Raw genomic sequence first — 27,237 nt, forward strand, 5'->3', positions numbered from 1 at the left:
TCTCTGACAGGGTCCTGACACACTGTGATGCCCCACAAACTCATTTTAGGTTCCTGACACACACTGAGAAGCCACACACGCCTGCCAGCGTCTGGACGCACTGTGAGACCCCACACACCCCTGACAGGGTCCCCACACAGTGTGAGACCCCACAGAATCCTGACAGTGTCCTGACACACTGTGAGACAGCAGATAACTCTGAAGGGTCCTGATACACTGTGAGACCCCAGACACACCTGACAGGATACAGTCACATTCTGAGACCCCACACACCTGACAGCGTCCTGACACAGTGCGAGACCCCACACACCCCTGACAGGGTCCTGACACATTGTGAGTCCAAACACAGCTCACACGGTCCTGTCACACTGTGAGACACCACACACCTCTGACAGGGTCCTGACATACTGTGACACCCCACACACCCCTAACAGGGTACTGACACAATGGGATGCCCCACAAACTCATTTTAGGTTCCTGACACACTGTGAGACCCCACACATTACTGACAGGATCCTGACACACTGTGAGACCTCACACACCCCTGACAGGGTTCTGCCACACTGTGATACCTCACACAACCCTGACAGGTTCCTGACACACTGTGAGACCCCACACATTGCTGACATGGTCCCGACCGACTGTGAGACCGCACACAACCCTGAAGCGTCCTGACGCACTGTGAGACCCCACACACCCATGTCAGGAGCCTGACACACTGTGAGATCCCACACGTCTCTGACAGGGCCCTGACACACTGTGAGATCCCACACGTCTCTGACAGCGTCCTGACACACTGTGATGCCCCACACACCCCTGACAGGGTCCTGACACAGTGGGAGACCACACACACCTGACAGGGTCCTGACACACTGTGAGACCCCACACACCACTGACACGGCCCTGACACACTGTGAGACCCCACACACTCTTGACAGGGTCCTGTCACACTGTGAGATCCCAGACAGCCCTGGCAGTGTCCTGGCACACTGTGAGACCGCACACACCCCTGACAGGGTCCTGACACAGTGTGAGACCCCACACCCCTGACAGGGACCTGACACACAGTGAGAAGCCACACACGCCTGCCATGGTCCTGACACACTGTGAGACCCCACACATTGCTGAGGGTCCCGACCGACTGTGAGACCCCACACACCCCTGACAGGGTCCTGACGCACTGTGAGACCCCACACACCCCTGTCTTTGACCTGACACACTGTGAGACTCCACACACCCATGTCAGGAGCCTGACACACTGTGAGATCCCACACGTCTCTGACAGGGTCCTGACACACTGTGATGCCCCACAAACTCATTTTAGGTTCCTGACACACACTGAGAAGCCACACACGCCTGCCAGCGTCTGGACGCACTGTGAGACTCCGCACGCCTCTGACAGGGTCCCCACACAGTGTGAGACCCCACAGAATCCTGACAGTGTCCTGACACACTGTGAGACAGCAGATACCTCTGAAGGGTCCTGATACACTGTGAGACCCCAGACACACCTGACAGGATACAGTCACATTCTGAGACCCCACACACCTGACAGCGTCCTGACACAGTGCGAGATCCCACACACCCCTGACAGGGTCCTGACACATTGTGAGTCCACACACAGCTCACAGGGTCCTGACACACTGTGAGACACCACACTCCACTGACAGGGTCCTGACACACTGTGAGACCTCACACACCCCTGACAGGGTCCTGACACACTGTGAGACCTCACACACCACTGACAGGATCCTGACACACTGTGAGACCTCACACACCCCTGACAGGGTCCTGCCACACTGTGATACCTCACACAACCCTGACAGGTTCCTGACACACTGTGAGACCCCACACACCCCTGACAGGGTCCTGACACACTGTGAGACTCCACACACCCCTGACAGGATCCTGACACACTGTGAGACCCCACACACCCCTGACAGGGTCCTGACACACTGTGAGACCCCACACACCCCTGACAGGATCCTGACACACTGTGAGACACCACACACCCCTGACAGGGTCCTGACACACTGTGAGACCCCACACACCCCTGACCGGTTCTTGATACACCACGAGATCCCACACCCACCTGATAGGGTCCTAATACACTAGAATTTAGAAGGATGCGACCGGATCTGGTTGAAATATATAAGATTTTTAATGGATTGGACACGCTAGATCAGGAAACATGTTCCCGAGTCCAAAACAAGAGGCCACAGCTAACAATAAGGGGTAGGTCATGTAGAACGGAATTCAGGAAAACCTTTTCACCTAGAGAGTTATGGATCTAGGAATGCTCTGATTCAGAAGGCAGTGGAGACCAATTCTCCGGATGGTTTCAAGAAAGAGTTAGATAGAGTTGTTAAAGATTGAGGAGTCAAGGGATATGGGGAGAAGGCAGGAACGGGGTAATGATTGTGGATGATCAGCCATGAATTGCCTACACCTGCACCTATTGTCTATTATCAATTGACAAACTGTGAGACACCACACACCCCTGACAGGGTCCTGACACACTGTGACACCCCACAAATCCCTGTCCAGGTCCCGACACACTGTGACACCCCACACACCTCTGACAGGGTCCTGACACACTGTGATGCCCCAAAACTCATTTTAGGTTCCTGACACACTGTGAGATGCCACACACCCTTGTCAGGAGCCTGACACATTGTGAGATCCCACATGTCTCTGACAGCGTCCTGACACACAGTGATGCCCCACAAACTCATTTTAGGTTCCTGACATACAGTGAGAGGCCATGCAGGCCTGCCAGGGTCCGGATGCACTGTGAGATCCCACACACCCCTGACAGGGTCCTGACACACTATGAGGCCCCAAAGCTCATTTTAGGTTCCTGACACACTGTGAGATCCCACACACCCCTGGCCGTGTCTTGACATACTGTGAGACGCCACACACCCCTGACAGGGTCCTGACACATTGTGACACCACACACACCCCTGACAGGGTCCTGACACACTGTGAGACCCCACACACCTCTGTCAGGGTCCTGTCACACTGTGAGACCCCAAACGCCCCTGTCAGGGTCCTGTCACGTTGTGAGACCACACGGTCCTCACAGGGTCTTCGAGATGCCACACACCCGTGGCAGGTTTACGATACACTGTAAGATGCCACAGTCCCCAAACAGGGTCCTGACATACAGTGAGATGCCACACAACCCTGACAAGGTCCTGACAGACTGTGAGACCCTACACACCCCTGACAGGGTCCTGACACACTGTGAGATCCCACACACCCCTGGCCGTGTCCTGACATACTGTGAGACCCCACACACCCCTGACAGGGTCCTGACACACTGTGAGACTCCACACACCCCTGACAGGTTCTTGATACACCACGAGATCCCACACCCACCTGATAGGGTCCTAATACACTAGAATTTAGAAGGATGCCACCGGATCCGATTGAAATATATAAGATTTTAAAGGGATTGGACACGCTAGATCAGGAAACATGTTCCCGAGTCCAAAACAAAAGGCCACAGCTAACAATAAGGGGTAGTTCATTTAGAACGGAATTCAGGAAAAACTTTTCACCAAGAGAGTTATGGATCTATGGAATGCTCTGCTTCCGAACGAAGTAGAGACCAATTCTCCGGATGGTTTCAGGAAAGAGTTAGATAGAGTTGTTAAAGATTGAGGAGTCAAGGGATATGGGGAGAAGGCAGGAACGGGGTAATGATTGTGGATGATCAGCCATGAATTGCCTACACCTGCACCTACTGTCTATTATCAATTGACAAACCGTGAGACACCACACACTCCTGGCAGGATCCTGACCGGATGTGAGACCCCATAATCCTAACCGGATACTCACACCCACTAAGACCCCTCACACTTCTAAACAAGTGTGAAGCCACACCTGTTTTAGGTTCCTGACACACACTGAGACTCAACACAACCCTGACAGGATCCTGACACACTGGGAGACCCCACACACTCCTGACAGGGTCCTGACACACTGTGAGACCCCACACACCCCTGACAGGGTCCTGACACACTGGGAGACCCCACACACACCTGACAGGGTCCTGACACACTGGGAGACCCCACACACTCCTGACAGGGTCCTGACCCACTGTGAGTCCACACACACCACTGACAGGGTCCTGACACACTGTGAGACCCCACACTCACCTGAAAGGATACAGTCACATTCTGAGACCCCACACACCTGACAGGGTCCTGACACACTGTGATGCCCCAGAAACTCATGTTAGGTTCCTGACACACAGTGAGAAGCCACATAGGCCTACCAGGGTCCGGACGCACTATGAGACCCCAAACACCACTGACACGGTCCTGACATACTGTGAGACCCCACACATTCCTGACAGGGTCCCGACCGACTGTGAGACCCCACACAACCCTGACAGGGTCCCGACACACTGTGAGACGCCACACACCCCTAACAGGGTCCTGACACACTGTGACACCCCACAAATCCCTGTCCAGGTCCCGACACACTGTGACACCCCACACACTCCTGACAGGGTCCTGACACACTGTGAGACCCCACACACCACTGACAGGGTCCTGACACACTGTGAGACCCCACACACCCCTGACAGGGTCCTGACATACTGTGACACCCCACACACCCCTAACAGGGTACTGACACAATGGGATGCCCCACAAACTCATTTTAGGTTCCTGACACACTGTGAGACCCCACACACGCCTGCCATGGTCCTGACACACTGTGAGACCCCACACATTGCTGACATGGTCCCGACCGACTGTGAGACCGCACACAGCCCTGAAGCGTCCTGACGCACTGTGAGACCCCACACACCCATGTCAGGAGCCTGACACACTGGGAGACCCCACACACTCCTGACAGGGTCCTGACACACTGGGAGACCCCACACACTCCTGACAGGGTCCTGACACACTGTGAGACCCCACACACCCCTGACAGGGTCCTGACACACTGTGAGACCCCACACACTCCTGACAGGGTCCTGACACACTGTGAGAGCACACACACCACTGACAGGGCCCTGTCACACTGTGAGACTCCACACACCCCTGACAGGGTCCTGACACACTGTGAGACCCCACACACCACTGACAGGGTCCCGACCCACTGTGAGACCACACACACCACTGACAGGGCCCTGTCACACTGTGAGACCCCACACACCTCTGACAGGGTCCTGACATACTGTGACACCCCACACACCCCTAACAGGGTACTGACACAATGAGATGCCCCACAAACTCATTTTAGGTTCCTGACACACTGTGAGACCCCACACACGCCTGCCATGGTCCTGACACACTGTGAGACCCCACACATTGCTGACATGGTCCCGACCGACTGTGAGACCGCACACAACCCTGAAGGGTCCTGACACACTGTGAGACTCCACAAACCCTTGTCAGGAGCCTGACACACTGTGAGATCCCACACGTCTCTGACAGGGCCCTGACACACAGTGAGATCCCACACGTCTCTGACAGCGTCCTGACACACTGTGATGCCCCACACACTCCTGACAGGGTCCTGACACACTGTGAGACCCCACACACTCCTGACAGGGTCCTGACACACTGTGAGACCCCACACACCCCTGACAGGGTCCTGACACACAGTGAGAAGCCACACACGCCTGCCACGGTCCTGACACACTGTGAGACCCCACACATTGCTGACTTGGTCCCGACCGACTGTGAGACCCCACACACCCCTGACAGGGTCCTGACGCACTGTGAGACACCACACACCCCTGTCTTTGACCTGACACACTGTGAGACTCCACACACCCATGTCAGGAGCCTGACACACTGTGAGATCCCACACGTCTCTGACAGGGTCCTGACATACTGCGAGATCCCACACGTCTCTGACAGGGTCCTGACACACTGTGATGCCCCACAAACTCATTTTAGGTTCCTGACACACACTGAGAAGCCACACACGCCTGCCAGCGTCTGGACGCACTGTGAGACCCCACACACCCCTGACAGGGTCCCCACACAGTGTGAGACCCCACAGAATCCTGACAGTGTCCTGACACACTGTGAGACAGCAGATAACTCTGAAGGGTCCTGATACACTGTGAGACCCCAGACACACCTGACAGGATACAGTCACATTCTGAGACCCCACACACCTGACAGCGTCCTGACACAGTGCGAGACCCCACACACCCCTGACAGGGTCCTGACACATTGTGAGTCCAAACACAGCTCACACGGTCCTGACACACTGTGAGACACCACACACCTCTGACAGGGTCCTGACATACTGTGACACCCCACACACCCCTAACAGGGTACTGACACAATGGGATGCCCCACAAACTCATTTTAGGTTCCTGACACACTGTGAGACCCCACACATTGCTGACAGGGTCCCGACCGACTGCGAGACCGCACACAACACTGAAGGGCCCTGACGCACTGTGAGACCCCACACACCCATGTCAGGAGCCTGACACACTGTGAGATCCCACACGTCTCTGACAGGGCCCTGACACACTGTGAGATGCCACACGTCTCTGACAGGGTCCTGACACACTGTGATGCCCCACACACCCCTGACAGGGTCCTGACACAGTGGGAGACCACACACACCTGACAGGGTCCTGACACACTGTGAGACCCCACACACCACTGACACTGCCCTGACACACTGTGAGACCCCACACACTCTTGACAGGGTCCTGTCACACTGTGAGATCCCAGACAGCCCTGGCAGTGTCCTGGCACACTGTGAGACCGCACACACCCCTGACAGGGTCCTGACACAGTGTGATACCCCACACCCCTGACAGGGTCCTGACACACAGTGAGAAGCCACACACGCCTGCCATGGTCCTGACACACTGTGAGACCCCACACATTGCTGACAGGGTCCTGACGCACTGTGAGACCCCACACACCCCTGTCTTTGACCTGACACACTGTGAGACTCCACACACCCATGTCAGGAGCCTGACACACTATGAGATCCCACACGTCTCTGACAGGGTCCTGACACACTGTGATGCCCCACAAACTCATTTTAGGTTCCTGACACACACTGAGAAGCCACACACGCCTGCCAGCGTCTGGACGCACTGTGAGACCCCACACACCCCTGACAGGGTCCCCACACAGTGTGAGACCCCACAGAATCCTGACAGTGTCCTGACACACTGTGAGACAGCAGATAACTCTGAAGGGTCCTGATACACTGTGAGACCCCAGACACACCTGACAGGTTCCTGACACACTGTGAGACCCCACACACCCCTGACAGGGTCCTGACACACTGTGAGACTCCACACACCCCTGACAGGGTCCTGACACACTGTGAGACCTCACACACCACTGACAGGATCCTGACACACTGTGAGACCCCACAAACCCCTGACATGGTCCTGACACACTGTGAGACCCCACACACCCCTGACAAGATCCTGACACACTGTGAGACACCACACACCCCTGACAGGGTCCTGACACACTGTGAGACACCACACACACCTGACAGGGTCCTGACACACTGTGAGACACCACACACCCCTGACAGGGTCGTGACCCACTGTGAGACCCCCGCATTCCCTGGCATGGTCCTGACACACTGTGAGACCCCACACACCCCTGACAGGGTCAAGACCCACTGTGAGACCCCACACACCCCTGACATGTTCCTGACACACTGTGAGACCCCACACACCCTTCACAGGGTCCTGACACACTGTGAGACCCCACACACCCCTGACAGGGTCCTGACACACTGTGAGACGCCGCACACGTCTGCCAGGGTCCTGACACACTGTGAGACCCCACACACCCCTGGCCATGTCCTGACACACTGTGAGACCCCACACACCCCTGACAAGGTCGCGACCCACTGTGAGACCCCACACACCCCTGAGAGGGTCCTGACACACTGTGAGATCCCACACACCCCTGACAGGGTCCTGACACACTGTGGGATCCCAGACAGCCCTGACTGTGTCCTGACACATTGTGACACCACACACACCCCTGTCAGGGTCCTGTCACATTGTGAGACCACACGGTCCTCACAGGGTCTTAGAGATGCCACACACCCGTGGCAGGTTTACGATACACTGTAAGATGCCACAGTCCCCTAACAGGGTCCTGACACACAGTGAGATGCCACACAACGCTGACAGGGTCCTGACACACTGTGAGACCCCACACAATCCTGACAGGGTCCTGACACACTGTGAGACCCCACACACCCCTGACAGGGTCCTGACACACTGTGAGACCCCAGACACCCCTGACAGGGTCCTGACACACTGTGATGCCCCACAAACTCATTTTAGGTTCCTGACACACAGTGAGAAGCCACACACGCTGCCAGGTTCCGGATGCACTGTGAGATCCCACACAGACCTGGCAGGGTCCTGACGCACTGTGACTCCCCACACACACCTGGCAGGGTCCTGACGCACTGTGAGACCACACACACCCCCGACAGGGTCCTGACACACTGTGACACCCCACACACCCCTGACAGGATCCTGACACACTGTGAGACACCACACACCACTGACAGGGCCCTGTCACACTGTGAGACCCCACACATACCTGACAGGGTCCTGACACACTGTGAGACACCACACACCCCTGACAGGGTCCTGACACACTGTGAGACCCCACACACCACTGACAGGGACCTGGCACACTGTGAGACCCCACACACCCCTGACAGGGACCTGGCACACTGTGAGACCCCACACACCCCTGACAGGGTCCTGACACACTGTGAGACACCACACACCCCTGACAGGGTCCTGACACACTGTGAGACCCCACACACCACTGACAGGGACCTGGCACACTGTGAGACCCCACACACCCCTGACAGGGACCTGGCACACTGTGAGACCCCACACACCCCTGACAGTGTCCTGACACACTGTGAGACACCACACACCACTGACAGGGCCCTGACACACTGTGAGACCCCACACACCCCTGACAGGGTCCTGAACCACTGTGAGACCCCACACACCACTGACAGGGACCTGTCACACTGTGAGACGCCACACAACCCTGACAGGGACCTGTCACACTGTGAGACGCCACACAGCCCTGACAGTGTCCTGACACACTGTGAGACCCCACACACCCCTGACAGGATCCTGACACACTGTGAGACCTCACACAACCCTGACAGGGTCCTGACACACTGTGAGACCCCACACATACCTGACAGGGCCCTGTCACACTGTGAGACCTCACACACCACTGACAGGGCCCTGTCACACTGTGAGTCCCCACACACTCTTGCCTGGGTCCTGACACACTGTGAGACCCCACACACCACTGACAGGATCTTGACACACTGTGAGACCCCACACACCCCTGACTGGGTCCTGGCACACTGTGAGACCTCACACACCCCTGACAGGGTCCTGTCACACTGTGAGACCCCACACACACCTGACAGGGTCCTGTCACACTGTGAGATCCCACACGTCTCTGACAGGGTCCTGACACATTGTGCTGCCCCACAAACTCATTTTAGGTTCCTGACACACAGTTAGAAGCCACATACGCCTACCAGGGTCCGGACGCACTGTGAGACTCCACACACCCATGTCAGGAACCTGACACAGGGAGAGATCCCACACGTCTCTGACAGGGTCCTGACACACTGGGAGACCCCACACATTGCTGACAGGGTCCCGACGGACTGTGAGACCCCAGACACCTCTGACATGTTCCTGACACACTGTGAGACCACACATACCCCTGACATTGTCCTGACGCACTGTGAGACCCCAAACACCCCTGACAGTATCCTGACACACTGTGAGACTCCACACACCCTTGTCAGGAGCCTGACACACTGTGAGATCCCACACGTCTCTGACAGGGTCCTGACACACTGTGAGACCCAACACACCCCTGACAGGGTCCTGACACACTGTGAGATCCCAACCACCCCTGACAGGATCCTGACACACTGTGAGACACCACACACCCTTGTCAGGATCCTGACACACTGTGAGACACCACACACCCTTGTCAGGGTCCTGACACACTGTGAGACCCCACACACCCTTGTCAGGGTCCTGACACACTGTGAGACCCCACACTCCCCTGACAGGGTCCTGACACACTGAGGGACACCACACAACCCGACAGGGTCCTGACACTCTGTGAGACCCCACACACACCTGACAGGGTCCTGACACACTGTGAGATCCCACACACCCCTGACAGTATCCTGACACACTGTGAGACTCCACACACCCTTGTCAGGAGCCTGACACACTGTGAGATCCCACACGTCTCTGACAGGGTCCTGACACACTGTGAGACCCCACACATTCCTGACAGGGTCCTGACACACTGTGAGACCCCACACACCCCTGACAGGGTCCTGACACACAGTGAGAAGCCACACACGCCTGCCATGGTCCTGGCACACTGTGAGACCCCACACATTCCTGACAGGGTCCCGACCGACTGTGAGACCCCACCCACCCCTGACAGGGTCCCGACTGACTGTGAGACCCCACACACCCCTAACAGGGTCCTGACACACTGTGATGCCCCACAAACTCATTTTAGTTTCCTGACACACTGTGAGATCCCACACACCTGTGACAGGGTCCTGACACACTGTGAGACCCCACACACCCCTGACAGTGTCCTGACACACTGTGAGACCCCACACACTCTTGCCTGGGTCCTGACACACTGTGAGACCCCACACACCCCTGACAGGGTCCTGACACTGTGAGACACCACACACCACTGACAGGGTCCTGACAAACTGTGAGACACCACACACCCCTGACAGTGTCCTGACACACTGTGAGACCTCACACACCCCTGACAGGGTCCTGACACACTGTGAGACCCCACACACCCCTGACAGGGTCCTGACACACTGTGAGACCCCACACACCCCTGACAGGATCCTGACACACTCTGAGACCTCACACACCCCTGACAGGGTCCTGACACACTGTGAGACCCCACACACCCCTGATAGGGTCCTGACACACTGTGAGACCGCACACACCTCTGACAGGGTCCTGACACACTGTGAGACCCCACACACCCCTGACAGGGTCCTGACACACTGTGAGATCCCACGCGTCTCTGACAGGGTCCTGACACATTGTGCTGCCCCACAAACTCATTTTAGGTTCCTGACACACAGTTAGAAGCCACATACGCCTACCAGGGTCCGGACGCACTGTGAGACTCCACACACCCATGTCAGGAACCTGACACACTGTGAGATCCCACACGTCTCTGACATGTTCCTGACACACTGTGAGACCCCACACACCCCTGACATTGTCCTGACGCACTGTGAGACTCCACACACCCCTGACAGTATCCTGACACACTGTGAGACTCCACACACCCTTGTCAGGAGCCTGACACACAGTGGGAAGCCACACACGCCTGCCATGGTCCTGACACAGTGTGAGACCCCACACATTCCTGACAGGGTCCCGACTGACTGTGAGACCCCACCCACCCCTGACAGGGTCCCGACCGACTGTGAGACCCCACACACCCCTGACAGGGTCCTGACACACTGTGAGACCCCACACACCATTGACAGGGGCCTGACACACTGTGATGCCCCACAAACTCATTTAAGGTTCCTGACACACTGTGAGAAGCTACACAGATATGCCAGGGTCCGGACACACTGTGAGATCCCACACACCCCTGACAGGGTCGTGACCCACTGTGAGACCCCCGCATTCCCTGGCATGGTCCTGACACACTGTGAGACCCCACACACCCCTGACAGGGTCAAGACCCACTGTGAGACCCCACACACCCCTGACATGTTCCTGACACACTGTGAGACCCCACACACCCTTCACAGGGTCCTGACACACTGTGAGACCCCACACACCCCTGACAGGGTCCTGACACACTGTGAGACGCCGCACACGTCTGCCAGGGTCCTGACACACTGTGAGACCCCACACACCCCTGGCCATGTCCTGACACACTGTGAGACCCCACACACCCCTGACAAGGTCGCGACCCACTGTGAGACCCCACACACCCCTGAGAGGGTCCTGACACACTGTGAGATCCCACACACCCCTGACAGGGTCCTGACACACTGTGGGATCCCAGACAGCCCTGACTGTGTCCTGACACATTGTGACACCACACACACCCCTGTCAGGGTCCTGTTACATTGTGAGACCACACGGTCCTCACAGGGTCTTAGAGATGCCACACACCCGTGGCAGGTTTACGATACACTGTAAGATGCCACAGTCCCCTAACAGGGTCCTGACACACAGTGAGATGCCACACAACGCTGACAGGGTCCTGACACACTGTGAGACCCCACACAATCCTGACAGGGTCCTGACACACTGTGAGACCCCACACACCCCTGACAGGGTCCTGACACACTGTGAGACCCCAGACACCCCTGACAGGGTCCTGACACACTGTGATGCCCCACAAACTCATTTTAGATTCCTGACACACAGTGAGAAGCCACACACGCCTGCCAGGTTCCGGATGCACTGTGAGATCCCACACAGACCTGGCAGGGTCCTGACGCACTGTGAGACCACACACACCCCCGACAGGGTCCTGACACACTGTGACACCCCACACACCCCTGACAGGATCCTGACACACTGTGAGACCCCACACACCCCTGACAGGGTCCTGACACACTGTGAGACACCACACACCACTGACAGGGCCCTGACACACTGTGAGACCCCACACACCCCTGACAGGGTCCTGAACCACTGTGAGACCCCACACACCACTGACAGGGACCTGTCACACTGTGAGACGCCACACAACCCTGACAGGGACCTGTCACACTGTGAGACGCCACACAGCCCTGACAGTGTCCTGACACACTGTGAGACCCCACACACCCCTGACAGGATCCTGACACACTGTGAGACCTCACACAACCCTGACAGGGTCCTGACACACTGTGAGACCCCACACATACCTGACTGGGTCAAGACCCACTATGAGACCCCACACACCACTGACAGTGCCCTGTCACACTGTGAGTCCCCACACACTCTTGCCTGTGTCCTGACACACTGTGAGACCCCACACATACCTGACAGGGTCAAGACCCACTATGAGACCCCACACACCACTGACAGGGCCCTGTCACACTGTGAGACCTCAGACACCACTGACAGGGCCCTGTCACACTGTGAGTCCCCACACACTCTTGCCTGGGTCCTGACACACTGTGAGACCCCACACACCACTGACAGGATCTTGACACACTGTGAGACCCCACACACCCCTGACTGGGTCCTGGCACACTGTGAGACCTCACACACCCCTGACAGGGTCCTGTCACACTGTGAGACCCCACACACACCTGACAGGGTCCTGACACATTGTGCTGCCCCACAAACTCATTTTAGGTTCCTGACACACAGTTAGAAGCCACATACGCCTACCAGGGTCCGGACGCACTGTGAGACTCCACACACCCATGTCAGGAACCTGACACAGGGAGAGATCCCACACGTCTCTGACAGGGTCCTGACACACTGGGAGACCCCACACTCCCCTGACAGGGTCCCGACGGACTGTGAGACCCCAGACACCTCTGACATGTTCCTGACACACTGTGAGACCACACATACCCCTGACATTGTCCTGACGCACTGTGAGACTCCAAACACCCCTGACAGTATCCTGACACACTGTGAGACTCCACACACCCTTGTCAGGAGCCTGACACACTGTGAGATCCCACACGTCTCTGACAGGGTCCTGACACACTGTGAGACCCCACACATTCCTGACAGGGTCCTGACACACTGTGAGACCCCACACAACCCTGACAGGGTCCTGACACACAGTGAGAAGCCACACACGCCTGCCATGGTCCTGGCACACTGTGAGACCCCACACATTCCTGACAGGGTCCCGACCGACTGTGAGACCCCACACACCCCTAACAGGGTCCTGACACACTGTGATGCCCCACAAACTCATTTTAGTTTCCTGACACACTGTGAGATCCCACACAGCCCTGACAGGGTCCTGACACACTGTGAGACCCCACACACCCCTGACAGGGTCCTGACACACTGTGAGATCCCACACGTCACTGACAGGGTCCTGACACACTGTGAGATCCCACAAACACATTTTAGGTTCCTGACACACAGTGAGAAACCACACATGCCTGCCAGGGTCCCGACGCACTGTGAGACCCCACACACCCCTGGCCGTGTCCTAACATACTGTGAGACTCCACACACCCCTGACAGGGTCCTGACACACTGTGATACCCCACACATCCCTGACAGGATCCTGACACACTGTGAGACACCACACACCGCTGACAGGGTCCTGACAGACTGTGAGACCCCACACACCCCTGACAGGATCCTGACACACTGTGAGACATCACACACCCCTGACCGGTTCTTGATACACCACGAGATCCCACACCCACCTGATAGGGTCCTAATACACTAGAATTTAGAAGGATGCGACCGGATCTGATTGAAATATATAAGATTTTTAAGGGATTGGACACGCTAGATCAGGAAACATGTTCCCGGGTCCAAAACAAGAGGCCACAGCTAACAATAAGGGGTAGTTCATGTAGAACGGAATTCAGGAAAAACTTTTCACCCAGAGAGTTATGGATCTATGGAATGCTCTGCTTCGGAAGGCAGTGGACACCAATTCTCCGGATGGTTTCAAGAAAGCGTTAGATAGAGTTGTTAAAGATTGCGGAGTCAGGGGATATGGGGAGAAGGCAGGAACGGGGTAATGATTGTGGATGATCAGCCATGAATTGCCTGCACCTGCACCTACTGTCGATTATCAATTGACAAACCGTGAGACGCCACACACTCCTGGCAGGATCCTGACCGGATGTGAGACCCCATACACCCCTGACAGGGTCCCGACCGACTGTGAGATCCCACACACCCCTGACAGGGTCCTGACACACTGTGAGACCCCACACACCATTGACAGGGGCCTGACACACTGTGATGCCCCACAAACTCATTTTAGGTTCCTGACACACAGTTAGAAGCCACATACGCCTACCAGGGTCCGGACGCACTGTGAGACTCCACACACCCATGTCAGGAACCTGACACACTGTGAGATCCCACACGTCTCTGACATGTTCCTGACACACTGTGAGACCCCACACACCCCTGACATTGTCCTGACGCACTGTGAGACTCCACACACCCCTGACAGTATCCTGACACACTGTGAGACTCCACACACGCCTGCCAGGTTCCGGATGCACTGTGAGATCCCACACAGACCTGGCAGGGTCCTGACGCACTGCGACTCCCCACACACACCTGGCAGGGTCCTGACGCACTGTGAGACCACACACACCCCCGACAGGGTCCTGACACACTGTGACACCCCACACACCCCTGACAGGATCCTGACACACTGTGAGACACCACACACCACTGACAGGACCCTGTCACACTGTGAGACCCCACACATACCTGACAGGGTCCTGACACACTGTGAGACCCCACACACCCCTGACAGGGTCCTGAACCACTGTGAGACCCCACACACCCCTGACAGGATCCTGACACACTGTGAGACTACACACACCACTGACAGGGCCCTGACACACTGTGAGACCCCACACACCCCTGACAGGGTCCTGACACACTGTGAGACCCCACACACAACTGACAGGGCCCTGACACACTGTGAGACCCCACACACCCCTGACAGGGTCCTGAACCACTGTGAGACCCCACACACCACTGACAGGTACCTGGCACACTGTGAGACCCCACACACCCCTGACAGGGTCCTGACACACTGTGAGACACCACACACCACTGACAGGGCCCTGACACACTGTGAGACCCCACACACCCCTGACAGGGTCCTGAACCACTGTGAGACCCCACACACCACTGACAGGGACCTGTCACACTGTGAGACGCCACACAACCCTGACAGGGACCTGTCACACTGTGAGACGCCACACAGCCCTGACAGTGTCCTGACACACTGTGAGACCCCACACACCACTGACAGGATCCTGACACACTGTGAGACCTCACACAACCCTGACAGGGTCCTGACACACTGTGAGACCCCACACACCCCTGACAGGATCCTGACACACTGTGAGACCACACACACCCCTGACAGGGTCCTGACACACTGTGAGACCCCACACATACCTGACAGGGTCAAGACCCACTATGAGACCCCACACACCACTGACAGGGCCCTGTCACACTGTGAGTCCCCACACACTCTTGCCTGGGTCCTGACACACTGTGAGACCCCACACACCACTGACAGGATCTTGACACACTGTGAGACCCCACACACCCCTGACTGGGTCCTGGCACACTGTGAGACCTCACACACCCCTGACAGGGTCCTGTCACACTGTGAGATCCCACACGTCTCTGACAGGGTCCTGACACATTGTGCTGCCCCACAAACTCATTTTAGGTTCCTGACACACAGTTAGAAGCCACATACGCCTACCAGGGTCCGGACGCACTGTGAGACTCCACACACCCATGTCAGGAACCTGACACAGGGAGAGATCCCACACGTCTCTGACAGGGTCCTGACACACTGGGAGACCCCACACATTGCTGACAGGGTCCCGACGGACTGTGAGACCCCACACACCCCTGACATGTTCCTGACACACTGTGAGACCACACATACCCCTGACATTGTCCTGACGCACTGTGAGACTCCAAACACCCCTGACAGTATCCTGACACACTGTGAGACTCCACACACCCTTGTCAGGAGCCTGACACACTGTGAGACCCCACACACCCCTGACAGGATCCTGACACACTGTGAGACACCACACACCCCTGACCGGTTCTTGATACACCACGAGATCCCACACCCACCTGATAGGGTCCTAATACACTAGAATTTAGAAGGATGTGACCGGATCTGATTGAAATATATAAGATTTTTAAGGGATTGGACACGCTAGATCAGGAAACATGTTCCCGAGTCCAGAACAAGAGGCCACAGCTAACAATAAGGGGTAGGTCATGTAGAACAGAATTCAGGAAAAACTTTTCACCCAGAGAGTTATGGATCTATGGAATGCTCTTCTTCAGAAGGCAGTGGACACCAATTCTCCGGATTGTTTCAAGGAAGAGTTAGATAGAGTTGTTAAAGATTGCGGAGTCAAGGGATATGGGGAGAAGGCAGGAACTGGGTAATGATTGTGGATGATCAGCCATGAATTGCCTACACCTGCACCTACTGTCTATTATCAATTGACAAACCGTGAGACACCACACACTCCTGGCAGGATCCTGACCGGATGTGAGACCCCATAATCCTAACCGGATACTGACACCCACTAAGACCCCTCATACTCCTAAACAAGTGAGAAGCCACTCCTGTTTTAGGTTCCTGACACACACTGAGACACCACACACCACTGACAGGATCCTGACACACTGTGAGACCCCACACAACCCTGACAGGATCCTGACACACTGTGAGACCCCACACACCCCTGACAGAGCCCTGTAACTCTCTGAGACCCCACACACCCCTGACAGGGTCCTGACACTGTGAGACACCACACACCACTGACAGGGCCCTGTCACACTGTGAGACCTCACACACCCCTGTCAGGGTCCTGACACACTGTGAGACCCCACACACACCTGACAGAGTCCTGACACACTGTGAGATCCCACACGTCTCCGACAGGGTCCTGACATACTGTGATGCCCCACAAACTCATTTTAGGTTCCTGACACACACTGAGAAGCCACACACACCTGACAGGATCCTGACACACTGTGAGACCCACACACCCCTGACAGGATCCTGACACACTGTGAGACCCCACACACACCTGACAGGGTCCTGACACACTGTGAGACACCACACACCACTGACAGGGTCCTGACATACTGTGAGACCTCACACACCCCTGACAGGGTCCTGACACACTGTGAGACCTCACACACCCCTGACAGGGTCCTGACACACTGTGAGACCCCACACACACCTGACAGAGTCCTGACACACTGTGAGATCCCACACGTCTCTGACAGGGTCCTGACACACTGTGAGATCTCACACGTCTCTGACAGGGTCCTGACACACTGTGATGCCCCACAAACTCATTTTCGGTTCCTGACACACAGTGAGAAGCCACACACGCCTGCCAGGGTGCGGATGCACTGTGCGACACCACACATACCTGACAGGGTCCTGACACACTGTGATGCCCCACAAACTCATTTTCGGTTCCTGACACACAGTGAGAAGCCACACACGCCTGCCAGGGTGCGGATGCACTGTGCGACACCACACATACCTGACAGGGTCCTGACACACTGTGTGATCCCACACGTCCCTGACAGGATCCTGACACACTATGAGACACCACACACCCCTGACAGGGTCCTGACACACTGTGAGACCCCACACACCCCTGACAGAGTCCTGACACACTGTGATGCCCCACAAACTCATTTCAGGTTCCTGACACTCAGTGCGAGGCCACGCACGCCTGCCAGGGTCCGGATGCACTGTGAGATCCCACAAACCCCTGGCCGTGTCTTGACACACTGTGAGACACCACACACACCTGACAGGGTCCTGTCACACTGTGAGAGCCCACCCACCCCTGACAGGGTCCTGTCACACTGTGAGACGCCACACACCCCTGACAGGGTCCTGTCACACTGTGAGACCCCACACACCCCTGACAGGGTCCTGTCACACTGTGAGACCCCACACACCTCTGTCAGGGTCCTGTCACATTGTGAGACCACACGGTACTCACAGGGTCTTAGAGATGCCACACACCCGTGGCAGGTTTACAATACACTGTAAGATGCCACAGTCCCCTAACAGGGTCCCGACGGACTGTGAGACCCCACACACCCCTGACATGTTCCTGACACACTGTGAGACCACACATACCCCTGACATTGTCCTGACGCACTGTGAGACTCCAAACACCCCTGACAGTATCCTGACACACTGTGAGACTCCACACACCCTTGTCAGGAGCCTGACACACTGTGAGACCCCACACACCCCTGACAGGATCCTGACACACTGTGAGACACCACACACCCCTGACCGGTTCTTGATACACCACGAGATCCCACACCCACCTGATAGGGTCCTAATACACTAGAATTTAGAAGGATGTGACCGGATCTGATTGAAATATATAAGATTTTTAAGGGATTGGACACGCTAGATCAGGAAACATGTTCCCGAGTCCAGAACAAGAGGCCACAGCTAACAATAAGGGGTAGGTCATGTAGAACAGAATTCAGGAAAAACTTTTCACCCAGAGAGTTATGGATCTATGGAATGCTCTTCTTCAGAAGGCAGTGGACACCAATTCTCCGGATTGTTTCAAGGAAGAGTTAGATAGAGTTGTTAAAGATTGCGGAGTCAAGGGATATGGGGAGAAGGCAGGAACTGGGTAATGATTGTGGATGATCAGCCATGAATTGCCTACACCTGCACCTACTGTCTATTATCAATTGACAAACCGTGAGACACCACACACTCCTGGCAGGATCCTGACCGGATGTGAGACCCCATAATCCTAACCGGATACTGACACCCACTAAGACCCCTCATACTCCTAAACAAGTGAGAAGCCACTCCTGTTTTAGGTTCCTGACACACACTGAGACACCACACACCACTGACAGGATCCTGACACACTGTGAGACCCCACACAACCCTGACAGGATCCTGACACACTGTGAGACCCCACACACCCCTGACAGAGCCCTGTAACTCTCTGAGACCCCACACACCCCTGACAGGGTCCTGACACTGTGAGACACCACACACCACTGACAGGGCCCTGTCACACTGTGAGACCTCACACACCCCTGTCAGGGTCCTGACACACTGTGAGACCCCACACACACCTGACAGAGTCCTGACACACTGTGAGATCCCACACGTCTCCGACAGGGTCCTGACATACTGTGATGCCCCACAAACTCATTTTAGGTTCCTGACACACACTGAGAAGCCACACACACCTGACAGGATCCTGACACACTGTGAGACCCACACACCCCTGACAGGATCCTGACACACTGTGAGACCCCACACACACCTGACAGGGTCCTGACACACTGTGAGACACCACACACCACTGACAGGGTCCTGACATACTGTGAGACCTCACACACCCCTGACAGGGTCCTGACACACTGTGAGACCTCACACACCCCTGACAGGGTCCTGACACACTGTGAGACCCCACACACACCTGACAGAGTCCTGACACACTGTGAGATCCCACACGTCTCTGACAGGGTCCTGACACACTGTGAGATCTCACACGTCTCTGACAGGGTCCTGACACACTGTGATGCCCCACAAACTCATTTTCGGTTCCTGACACACAGTGAGAAGCCACACACGCCTGCCAGGGTGCGGATGCACTGTGCGACACCACACATACCTGACAGGGTCCTGACACACTGTGATGCCCCACAAACTCATTTTCGGTTCCTGACACACAGTGAGAAGCCACACACGCCTGCCAGGGTGCGGATGCACTGTGCGACACCACACATACCTGACAGGGTCCTGACACACTGTGTGATCCCACACGTCCCTGACAGGATCCTGACACACTATGAGACACCACACACCCCTGACAGGGTCCTGACACACTGTGAGACCCCACACACCCCTGACAGAGTCCTGACACACTGTGATGCCCCACAAACTCATTTCAGGTTCCTGACACTCAGTGCGAGGCCACGCACGCCTGCCAGGGTCCGGATGCACTGTGAGATCCCACAAACCCCTGGCCGTGTCTTGACACACTGTGAGACACCACACACACCTGACAGGGTCCTGTCACACTGTGAGAGCCCACCCACCCCTGACAGGGTCCTGTCACACTGTGAGACGCCACACACCCCTGACAGGGTCCTGTCACACTGTGAGACCCCACACACCCCTGACAGGGTCCTGTCACACTGTGAGACCCCACACACCTCTGTCAGGGTCCTGTCACATTGTGAGACCACACGGTACTCACAGGGTCTTAGAGATGCCACACACCCGTGGCAGGTTTACAATACACTGTAAGATGCCACAGTCCCCTAACAGGGTCCTGACACACAGTGAGATGCCACACAGCCCTGACAGGGTCCTGACACACTGTGAGACCCCACACACCCCTGACAGGGTCCTGACACACTGTGAGATCCCACACACCCCGGACAGGGTTGTGACACACTATGAGACCCCACACACCCCTGACAGGGTCCTGACACACTGTGAGACCCCACACACCCCGGACAGGGTCTGATACACTGTGAGACCCCACACACCCCTGACAGGGTCCTGACACACTGTAAGACCCCACACACCCCTGACAGGGTCCTGACACACTGTGAGATCCCACGCGTCTCTGACAGGGTCCTGACACATTGTGCTGCCCCACAAACTCATTTTAGGTTCCTGACACACAGTTAGAAGCCACATACGCCTACCAGGGTCCGGACGCACTGTGAGACTCCACACACCCATGTCAGGAACCTGACACACTGTGAGATCCCACAAACACATTTTAGGTTCCTGACACACAGTGAGAAGCCACACATGCCTGCCAGGGTCCCGACGCACTGTGAGACCCCACACACCCCTGGCCGTGTCCTAACATACTGTGAGACACCACACACCCCTGACAGGGTCCTGACACACTGTGATACCCCACACATCCCTGACAGGATCCTGACACACTGTGAGACACCACACACCGCTGACAGGGTCCTGACAGACTGCGAGACCCCACACACCCCTGACAGGGTCCTGACACACTGTGAGACCTCACACACCCCTGACAGGGTCCTGACACACTGTGAGACCCCACACACCCCTGACAGGATCCTGACACACTGTGAGACCCCACACACCCCTGACAGGGTCCTGACACACTGTGAGACCCCACACACCCCTGACAGGATCCTGACACACTGTGAGACATCACACACCCCTGACCGGTTCTTGATACACCACGAGATCCCACACCCACCTGATAGGGTCCTAATACACTAGAATTTAGAAGGATGCGACCGGATCTGATTGAAATATATAAGATTTTTAAGGGATTGGACACGCTAGATCAGGAAACATGTTCCCGGGTCCAAAACAAGAGGCCACAGCTAACAATAAGGGGTAGTTCATGTAGAACGGAATTCAGGAAAAACTTTTCACCCAGAGAGTTATGGATCTATGGAATGCTCTGCTTCGGAAGGCAGTGGACACCAATTCTCCGGATGGTTTCAAGAAAGCGTTAGATAGAGTTGTTAAAGATTGCGGAGTCAGGGGATATGGGGAGAAGGCAGGAACGGGGTAATGATTGTGGATGATCAGCCATGAATTGCCTGCACCTGCACCTATTGTCGATTATCAATTGACAAACCGTGAGACGCCACACAACCCTGACAGGATCCTGACACACTGTGACACCCCACACACCCCTGACAGGGTCCTGACCCACTGTGACACCCCACACACCCCTGTCAGGGTCCTGACACACTGTGAGACCCCACACACTCTTGACTGGGTCCTAACACACTGTGAGACCTCACACACACCTGACAGGGTCCTGACACACTGTGAGACACCACACACCCCTGACAGGGTCCTGGCACACTGTGAGACCCCACACACACCTGACAGGGTCCTGACACACTGTGAGACACCACACAACCCTGACAGGGTCCTGGCACACTGTGAGACCCCACACACCCCTGACAGGGTCCTGGCACACTGGCAGACGCGACACTCCCCTGACAGGTTCGTGATACACCATGAGATGCCACACCCACCAGATAGGGTCCCGATACTCTGGAATTTAGAAGGATGCGAGGGGATCTGATTGAAATATATAAGATTTTTAAGCGATTGTACACACTAGAGGCAGGAAACATGGTCCTGATGTTGGGGGAGTCCAGAACAAGAGGCCACAGCTAACAATAAGGGGTAGGTCATTTAGAACGGAATTCAGAAAAAACTTTTCACCCAGAGAGTTGTGGATCTATGGAATGCTCTGCTTCAGAAGGCAGTGGAGACCAATTCTCTGGATGCTTTCAAGAAAGAGTTAGATAGAGTTGTTAAAGATTGCGGAGTCAAGGGATATGGGGAGAAGGCAGGAACGGGGTACTGAGTGTGGCTGATCAGCCATGATCACATTGAATGGCGGTGCTGGCTCAAAAGGCTGAATTGCCTGCACCTGCACCTATTGTCTATTATCAATTGACAAACCCTGAGACCCCACACTCCTGGCAGGATCCTGACAAACTGTGAGACACCACTCATGCCTGACAGGGTCCTGAAACACTGAGACCCCACACACCGCTGGTACTGACCTGACAGGATGTGAGACCACACACTCCTAACCGGATACTGACACATGCTGAGACCCCTCACACCCCTAAACAGGTTGACACACTACGCGACTCCACATATTTCTGACAGGGTCCTGACACACTGTGAAACACCACACATGCCGGTTAGGGCGCTGACAACCTTTACGACCCCTCACGCCCTTGACAGTGTCCTGATACACTGTGTGACTCCATATGCCCCTGACAGGATACTGACACTCTGTGAGACCCCACACACCCCTGACAGTGTCCTGACACACTGTGAGACCCCACACACCCCTGACAGTGTCCTGACACACTGTGAGACCCCACACACCCCTGACAGGATCCTGACACACTGTGAGACACCACACACCCCTGACAGGGTCCTGACAGGATGTGAGACCCCACACACCCCTGACAGGATCCTGACACACTGTGAGACACCACACACCCCTGACAGGATCCTGACACACTGTGAGACCCCACACACCCCTGACAGGGTCCTGACACACTGTGAGACCCCACACACCCCTGACAGGGTCCTGACACACTGTGAGACCCCACACACCCCTAACAGGGTCCTGACACACTGTGAGACCCCACACACCCCTGACAGGGTCCTGACTCACTGTGAGACCCCACACACCCCTGACAGGGTCCTGACACACTGTGAGACCCCACACACCCCTGACAGGGTCCTGACACACTGTGAGATCCCACACACCTGACAGGGTCCTGACACACTGTGCTCTCCCCATACATCCCTGGCAGAGGCCGGACACAGTGCATAACCCCACAGACCCCGACAGGTTTCGAACACAGTTTGAGATCCCACGCACCCCACCCACCCACCCACAGTGCATGTTCTGATCAGCAAATCTGCTGCTTTGTATTTTGATTCAGTGATGGTGGGAGGGGAGGGTGAGCTGTGATTCCCCGACCTGTTCCTTTGACAGAATGCCCACCACCTTCTTCTCTATCTCCATACGCCACATCAACACATTAAAAGATTAAAAGATACTTCCTTAGGAGCAATGATATCTGTGGCAGTAGTGTGATGTTGTCCAGTACGGGACAGTTGGGGGTCAGTAAACTACCAGGGAAATACTCACCTTCACAGCACAGTTAATGTGGAAATGTGATGACCTGGTGTTTATCTGGAACAGGCCTCTCTGTCCAGTCAGGGGTCTGTTAATCAAATTTACTTTACTGTACGAACAACAGTTGGTGAATCCAATCAATACAACAGCTCTGAGCTAACTTGTGGGCTTAAATACTGAGTTCTGAGTTGAGGCATCTAACAGTTTGTCCACTGTCTGTCCCCATGGAAGATGTTCGAAGGAAACACATGGAGACTCTGCGGGCACAAACCGAAACACTGAGAGTGAACACGATCCTGATGAGGGAGAAGGTGAAGGTTTTCCAGCTGGTTGATCGATACGGTGAGCTCACGGTCATTTCTACTGTTCGAGATCGGAGACTGGTGGAACATGAGCTGCTGGCAAGAGGCAGAGACCATGAGGAGTGGAGAGAAAAACATCTCTGCGGAGAGCTGCAGAAACTCCAGATGGATCAGTTGTTCCAGAGCAGCTTTTCCCAAACTAACTCCAAATCTGGGAGTTCAGCAGCAGTGGCCGGAGTCCCGGGGATCGGGAAAACAACAATGGTACAAAAGATTGTTTACGACTGGGCCACAGGGAAAATATACCAACAATTCCAGTTTGTCTTCAGTTTCAAATTCCGGGATTTAAACACCATTAACAACAGAATAAACCTGAGGGAACTGATTCTGGATCAGTATCCCTACTTCGGGAATATCCTGAGAGAAGTCTGGAAGAACCCAGAGGGATTGCTGTTTATATTTGATGGTTTGGATGAATTCAAGCACAGAATCGATTTTGCTGACAGTCGGAGAGATACAGAACCCAAGCACCAGTGCCCAGATCCCGAGTGGTGGTGTGAAGTGTCTGATATTGTGTACAGTTTAATCCAGGGCAAGCTGCTCCCAGGGTGTTCAGTGCTGGTGACCACCCGCCCCACTGCGTTACATTTATTGGAAAAGGCGGATATCAGTGTCTGGGCTGAAATCCTGGGATTTTCAGGTGAGGAACGGAAGGAATATTTCATCAGGTATTTTGAAGATCAGACGGTGGCCGAAGCTGTTTTCAAACACGTGAAGGAGAACGAGATCCTGTACACCATGAGCTACAACCCCTCCTACTGCTGGATCCTCGCTCTGGCACTGGGCCCCTTCTTCATACAAAGAGTCAGGGACCCGCAGAGAGTTCCCAAGACCATCACCCAACTGTACTCCTACTATATTTACAACATCCTGAAAAACCATGGTCGTGAGATTGAGAACCCCCGTGATGTGTTACTCAGGGTTGGTCAGATGGCCTTCAGAGGAGTGTCCAAGAGGAAGATTGTGTTTACAGATGGAGATTTGATCAACTACAATCTGCAGCCTTCTCAGTTTCTGTCCGGGTTCCTGATGGAGCTTTTGGAGAGAGAGGATTCTGCCCAAAGCGTGGTCTACACATTCCCACACCTCACCATCCAAGAGTTTGTAGCTGCAGTCGCACAATTCCTGAATCCACATCCCGGGGATATCCTGAAATTCCTCACTAAAGCCCACAACACGACAGATGGGCGATTTGAGGTATTTCTCCGTTTTGTTGCTGGTCTCTCCAACCCAATGACAGCTCGGGGCCTGGAGGAGTTTCTGGGTCCATTTCCCAATGAAACAACCTGCCGGGTGATTGACTGGGTGAAGGAGGAGGTTAAACGCCGGAGTGGAAACACAGAGAGTGAAGCCGGTAAAAGGAGCCTCCTGAACACATTGCACTACCTGTTTGAGTCTCAGAATCGTGGACTGGCTCAGGCCGCTCTGGGATCTGTGGAAAGGTTTTCACTCAGTGGAATGACTCTGACCCCGATTGACTGCGCGGTCCTGTCTCATGTCATCGGACTCTGTGATACAATAAAACAGCTCAACCTGGAGGGCTGCCACTTTCAGTGTGAAGGAATCCAGCGGCTGGGACCAGGGCTGCACAAGTGCCAGGAGTTGAGGTAACTTGATTTATCTCTCACTCTGATCTGTGAAACTGTTCCATTGTGTTGTTTCAATGTAATGGAATTTTGGTAAATTTGTAGTAAATCAGATTGTGAACAATTGTGACAAATGCCCAGGGGATCAGTCAGTAATTCCCCAAGGACGGGAGGGTTCTGTGGTTCCTTGTGAAGGGATGTTGGAGACTTCATCAGATCAGTGAATGACGGCCATTGGTTTAATGGGAGTAAATCACAGGAATGGTCGTGTTTCTTGCTGCCTGTGACACGTCCATTGACAATGTTCCTTCTCACTGTTACTGACACCCAGACCGACACTGACTGCAGCAGGTGGGTCAGAGATTCACACCCCCTTCCCGGTGAGGGACAAGGGATTGTCAGCAGACTGTCCCAGTGAGAAGGAAAGAAATACCATTGTGAGATTGTCCTCCCACTGCCCTTCCCCGTGTGTGACTTTGCTCACTTCCAGATACGCAAAGAGCGAGGGCGCATCTCCTCTGGGCCTCTGTTCAGACCCAACGCACACGTACAAAAAATGTCTGCGTCCTCTCGTCTTGTAGGATTATCGTTTACCCTTGGAATCCTCCTGTGGGACTTCTCATCCCAATCTCCCTTCCATTCTTTGGAATCTCGCCCCCATCCCCATTCCTCCCGTGGACTCTCTATTACTCTTTCCTCATCCTCCTGTGGGATGTCTTGTCCACACACCCCACCACCCTTCCTGTGAGATCTGTCTTCCCTATCCCCCTTCCTTTTATGGGATCTCTCCT

The 27,237-nt window shown here is 55.1% G+C and overlaps 2 protein-coding genes across 7 annotated transcripts in view; one reads left to right on the forward strand and one right to left on the reverse strand.

Moving 5' to 3' along the window:
• LOC132388713 (NACHT, LRR and PYD domains-containing protein 3-like) overlaps positions 1 to 27,237 on the forward strand; it is a 148,314-nt gene that overhangs the window by 116,030 nt on the left and 5,047 nt on the right. For all 5 annotated transcript variants that reach the window (XM_059961094.1, XM_059961097.1, XM_059961098.1 and 2 more), the window contains one exon: positions 24,730 to 26,467. In XM_059961094.1, the coding sequence (XP_059817077.1) occupies positions 24,730 to 26,467 (1,738 nt within the window). The remainder of the gene's footprint in view (positions 1 to 24,729; positions 26,468 to 27,237) is intronic.
• The window catches only part of LOC132388714 (uncharacterized), a 77,128-nt gene that overhangs the window by 45,572 nt on the left and 4,319 nt on the right, over positions 1 to 27,237 (reverse strand). The window lies entirely within an intron of this gene.

The sequence above is a fragment of the Hypanus sabinus genome, unplaced genomic scaffold (genome assembly GCF_030144855.1).
Source record: "Hypanus sabinus isolate sHypSab1 unplaced genomic scaffold, sHypSab1.hap1 scaffold_386, whole genome shotgun sequence".
Classification (NCBI taxonomy): domain Eukaryota; kingdom Metazoa; phylum Chordata; class Chondrichthyes; order Myliobatiformes; family Dasyatidae; genus Hypanus; species Hypanus sabinus.